The sequence below is a fragment of the Sebastes umbrosus genome, chromosome 14 (assembly GCF_015220745.1).
Source record: "Sebastes umbrosus isolate fSebUmb1 chromosome 14, fSebUmb1.pri, whole genome shotgun sequence".
NCBI classification, from domain to species: Eukaryota; Metazoa; Chordata; class Actinopteri; order Perciformes; family Sebastidae; genus Sebastes; species Sebastes umbrosus.
Window position 1 is genome coordinate 10,472,816 of NC_051282.1, and position 4,724 is coordinate 10,477,539.

Genomic DNA, 4,724 nt, shown 5'->3' on the forward strand with positions numbered 1-4,724 from the left:
ATAGCCTTTTCTGCTGCAAAGACAGTGAAACTATATCCAAACAGTACTTGTCATAATATAGCGGAGATCTGAGAATATTTCTCTTTCAAACCACAACGATGCTACCTTGTTTTCAGAACATCAGAAATATTTCTGTAATGATTTTGTGTTTTATTAAATGATGTTTGAAATGTGGCATAAGATTCAGAGCAGTTTTTTTATTTGGTCTTTTAACAACACTCTGCAGTAAAGTACACAAAACTATAAACAGTCTTACATGGTATGATTGGACACCAATCTACACCATAACACTTGTATTTCTTCAAGCGGTGCAGTGAATTAAAACAACAGCTGTAGAAAATTATTTAAAAACCATAAGAACATGGTAGAAATAAAAGATATCCAAAAGTTGGATTTAACAATGGGGGAAAACTCACCACACTGAGCACAGTGTGCGGAGTACATGCACTGAAGAAAGGTTATAAGAACACACACGCAGGCCTACACAGTTTTAGTAGTAACCAACGCAGTGCCACCCAGCTCTGTGGCAGGAAGTGGGAACCTGTGTTCCCTCATTGTGCTGCATGTGGGCAGCCCTCTGCCCCCCTCTGTCCCAGCATACTTTGCGGGGTCCCTGCAAGCGGTGAAGTCCTCCTCCCAATTTGAGCCTGTTTGGGCCCCCAGGTGCAGGTGAGGACAGGGTGGAGGGGCCCATGCTGCTCTCTGCAACATCTCTGCCTGACCGTTTCTTTCTGGAGGCGGTGGGTGGATTTTGGCAGGTGGCTCTGTTTTCTGAAGAGGCTCCTGTTGCGGTTCTGCGTCCTCTGAAACACAAACAACTGAAACATTAGTACGTCAGTGAATGTTTGAATGTCACTGAATACTAGATCAAATTAAATATATTGTGTAATAGAATCTCCTTCAATACATGTATGGATTGAACTGGAGCACTGATCACTTAACACATTATTGTTGTTATTATTAATCTTTAAAGGGACTGTTTGTAACTTTTTAAGCGTATAAATGTATCGGGTTCGGGACACATGCGCGCTCGCATATGCGCGTTCGCGTGTGGCCGCTGTCTCTCCTCTTCTGCCTGCTTGCCTTCACTCAGACAGCGCGCGCGTTCTCGCTCAGCTCGCTCCACCTCTAGACGTGAACGCTCGCTCACTACACACTGCAGAAGAGTTAGTTTAGCTCTGAGAATATCTAGTGAATGTACAGTGGATGTTTGGGCAGAAATAAATGCTGCAGCTCATCCAGACCAACAGAGGTTTCCTGTGTCTTGTGAAGTGACGGACCTCTGCAGAGAGTTACGTTGTCGTCTCGTTACCGACCGGGTGCCGGTGTCTCCTCTACTCTCTCCGGCTGCGGGCGGAGAGAGCAGAGAGACACGCTGCAGAGCCCCGCTGCCTCAGCCTGCGCTGAGGAAAGAGAAGCCAACACTAAGATCAGATCTAAATCATGTTCATGGAGAGACCTTCGTCTGGTCAGCTAACATTACTGCCAAGCAGCTGAAATATAGAGTGATATTGTGGTTTTAGCTGACGTGTGTCGCCTCACTGTTTTGAGCGATGCTCGTTCAGGTATATTTAGAGCAAGCAAGCGCGAGCCAGACGCTGACTTTCGTTGATTTCACGGCCACAGGTGCCGCTGTTAAGAAGCATTTCTGAAAGTTACAAATAGTCCCTTTAAACCATCAATTATGTCTTAAAGAGGACCTATTACACTTTTGTGCTTTTTCCTTTTTTCCCCTTCCTTTAGTGTGTTATATCGTTTTTTGTGCATGTAAAAGGTCTGGCAGGAGCTCAAAGAGAGAGTTTCAGACAGAGGGTGAAAAGAGGTGCTGCAGCACAGCCGGTATGAGGAAAGTAAAGCGTTTTTGTTTTTAACATTAAAGAACATGTAAACATGTTCCAGTAGAAACCCAAAATACAAGTATTAACCTGGAAATGAGCATAATACTGTAGGTCCTCTTAAAGATATTCATACACAAGCTTGTATTTATTTCCAACAAGTTATCTGAATTTAAAGGCAGCTATAAATGGGAGAGTGTGGGGGTCAAAAAGACTTCCTGTTGCCTTAAGGCAGCAATATTATTTTATTCATACATCTATAGAACACTATATTCCTATATTTATTCCACTAGTGTAAAAAAAACTTTTAAACATTACAAGAAAAGCATCGGACTCCTGCATTACATCACGTGTTAAACAATGATGTTTTTCACAACAACTAAGTGGGCAAAGCTGAATACCTCCAGTCTGCTGATCTAGTTTTTTACATTCCTGGTTGTCCTGTGGATAAAGGTCTATTGACAGTCAATTTAATCAATGAGGACAAAAGCATGCTACTGATAAAGTGAATTTAGTTTCTCCTCAGTCCTGAGATGTCTTGGCTTTTATTCAACTGGGTTAAGACTGCGCAGGAGCTGAAGATTACAATTATGGTGGCCTATTTACCATATAAAGCATAAAAGTATTTCAGCTTGATCCAGGCTTTCATCCCCACAAGAGCCATTCAAAGGAGTTGCTGATTAAAAAAAGGCAGGCATGTCACATGACTGTCAGGGTTCATTTAAATTCTAGAGTTTTAATAAGCATGTTTCACAAAGTAAATGCATGCAGACATCAGCAGCTTTCAAATATCTTTATGGATACCAGATGATGTCTCTCTGTCCACCAGGCCACACTGTTACATAAAGCTGTTCTGCTGTTAGTGCCTCTCTGCATGTCTTTTTGTCAGTTTATGTGTTTTCAAGGTTGTGTGAGACCTAATTTGTTCTGCCTAACCAAAGGATGTGTGCTGAAACCAGAATAGCTGGTAAGAGAGCCGGGCTGACCCATGGGACGCCTGACAAGAGGAGAACAGAAACTGTGGAGTTTCTACTGTGATGAACGTCACACTTCATCACCTACCCGCCTGCAACCCCACTTCCTCCACACTACTCTCAGATGCTCGCTCTGCACGTCAGATCACCGGCTTACAATAAAAGAAATGGCCGCCACTGGAAGAACACAAACGACATGTTGCCCTGACGTCAAATACGTCACTGAGGGAAGATTTAACCCAAGTCATGAAGACCTTCACCTGATATATTTTAGTATCTGATAAGGCTATGTATTCTATTTCAGCTGCTGCTTCTCTAAGGTTTAGGTGTTTAAATGTCAATACTGACATTGATATTTTCAAAATAAAGCTTATTTTTAGTGGCAATATTTTAAAAATGTATCCTATTAAATGCTAAACATCCAACAACTTCTCTGTGTCTTCTCAAAAATTAAACTCTGACGCCTTGGAAACAGCGTTAAACCATTATATGACACACAAGAAAAGAGAAGACTGCTAAAGAAATGCTCTTTTCATCCTCTGATGATCCGGGGATATGTTGTCCCTTTATGTGAAGAATTAATTAATAAAGAATACAATAAAATTAATTATATGAATCATCAATGTCAGTTCTTCTTACCTGAGGTGCTGATGTGCCTGGTCTGTCGTTTGTATATGATAAACCAGAGAGCCAGAGCCAAGATGGACCCCAGTGTGGCCAGCACCACAAAGATCCACAGAGCCGGACTCAGCAGCATCACAGCATCGGCCCTGGCAGGAGGAGCCGTGGATCTCAGCTGGACCACGACAGCCAGGTGCGACTCTGAGGGGAAGAGGCTGATTAACTACCTCGACAGAAAAAATATTCTCAACAGCTGTAAAACCCGTGATATGAGCACAAACTGGGGTTTATTAGCATTGATTGACTGTTTTTATTTTAAAAATAATACCAACATTTTTTATTTAAGATCAACAGAGGTATTTCTCTTAATGTGGGAACTCGGTGCCTCCCCCTTCAACAGATAAATAAATAATGAAGTTTTAGCAGCTGTACACAGGTGTAATCACCGGAATGCTTCGTGTTACAGAAGAGGATATATATTCATGCAAGTCAGGTTGAAAACAAAACATCTCTGAAGTTTTAGATGCCCAGGAAGAATTCAACATCAAAAAGTGGCCAAGTGATGTCAAGCCAAACTAGGTCAACTAGGACTAGCTCAAAGAGGTTTTGAGACTAGACTTGACAGAACAACTCCGCTCAGGAGGTAGATAAAAAATAGAGAGGTTCAGTGAAACTCACCTGTTGGTGGTTCAGGTTCAGGTCTGGTGTATGTCTCGCTGGGTATACAACCAACAAGGGGGTCCCACTTTTGGCCAGCAGGACAGTCATCCTTGCCCATCTCTGAGGCAGGGTGAGGAATGTGGAGACCTGCTGCTGTGTTACCCTCCCCGAAACCTGTGTTTGTGACACAAACCGAAAAAAAAAATATATAGATGAAAACAGAACTGTCAGACACAGAAGAGGGATGTGACCGGAGCGTAAATGAATGCAGAGGGCCTAACAGACGTTTCAGTTCCTGCTTTTCACAGGAAAGGGTGAATCACTACAGTTTCCCCGGGGGCAGAACGAGAGAGATCTTAGTGTTTCTGTTTCAAAAACAAAGAGGTCCTGACCTTCACGCTCCTTAGTTTGGATTAAATATTGTATGACTGGCAGATTTATCTAAGATCGTTTTACCGTTTGTCCACATGGATAATTGGTGAGGATATTGATTCATCACTACTGTTTGTTGTTTTTTAGATAACCACCATGACTGCTGATCAGATGTAGTTCCTGTGTGACTGAACGCCACTGGTGGACTGAAGGGGGTGCGGGGGTGGGGGGGGGGGGGGGGGGGGGGACCGTCCCTCTTGGT

General features: G+C 42.9%; 1 protein-coding gene across 2 annotated transcripts; it reads right to left on the bottom strand.

Annotated features, from left to right (window-relative positions):
• Positions 1-171: 171 nt before the first annotated feature.
• LOC119501921 lies at positions 172-4,480 on the bottom strand. 2 transcript variants are annotated; one of them, XM_037792701.1, is made up of 3 exons: positions 4,109-4,480; positions 3,449-3,607; positions 172-803 (listed from the first exon to the last, which is right to left on the bottom strand). In XM_037792701.1, exons 1-3 carry the CDS (start codon positions 4,206-4,208, stop codon positions 481-483), a joined length of 582 nt encoding a protein of 193 aa, XP_037648629.1. In that variant the 5' UTR covers positions 4,209-4,480; the 3' UTR covers positions 172-480. The 2 variants fall into 2 exon arrangements, with proteins under 2 accessions (XP_037648629.1, XP_037648628.1); XM_037792700.1 differs by having other exon boundaries at positions 180-803; positions 3,449-3,631; positions 4,109-4,463.
• Positions 4,481-4,724: the final 244 nt, after the last annotated feature.

Bases quoted from the DNA above. Each gene is read 5' to 3' on its own strand.
- LOC119501921 (XM_037792700.1), bottom strand. From the start codon at position 4,208: ATGGGCAAGGATGACTGTCCTGCTGGCCAAAAGTGGGACCCCCTTGTT. The intron at 3,632-4,108 runs GTGAGTTTCACT...TCTTCCCCTCAG, and splicing joins TGAACCTGAACCACCAACAG to AGTCGCACCTGGCTGTCGTG. The intron at 804-3,448 runs GTAAGAAGAACT...TTTGTGTTTCAG, and splicing joins CAGGCACATCAGCACCTCAG to AGGACGCAGAACCGCAACAG.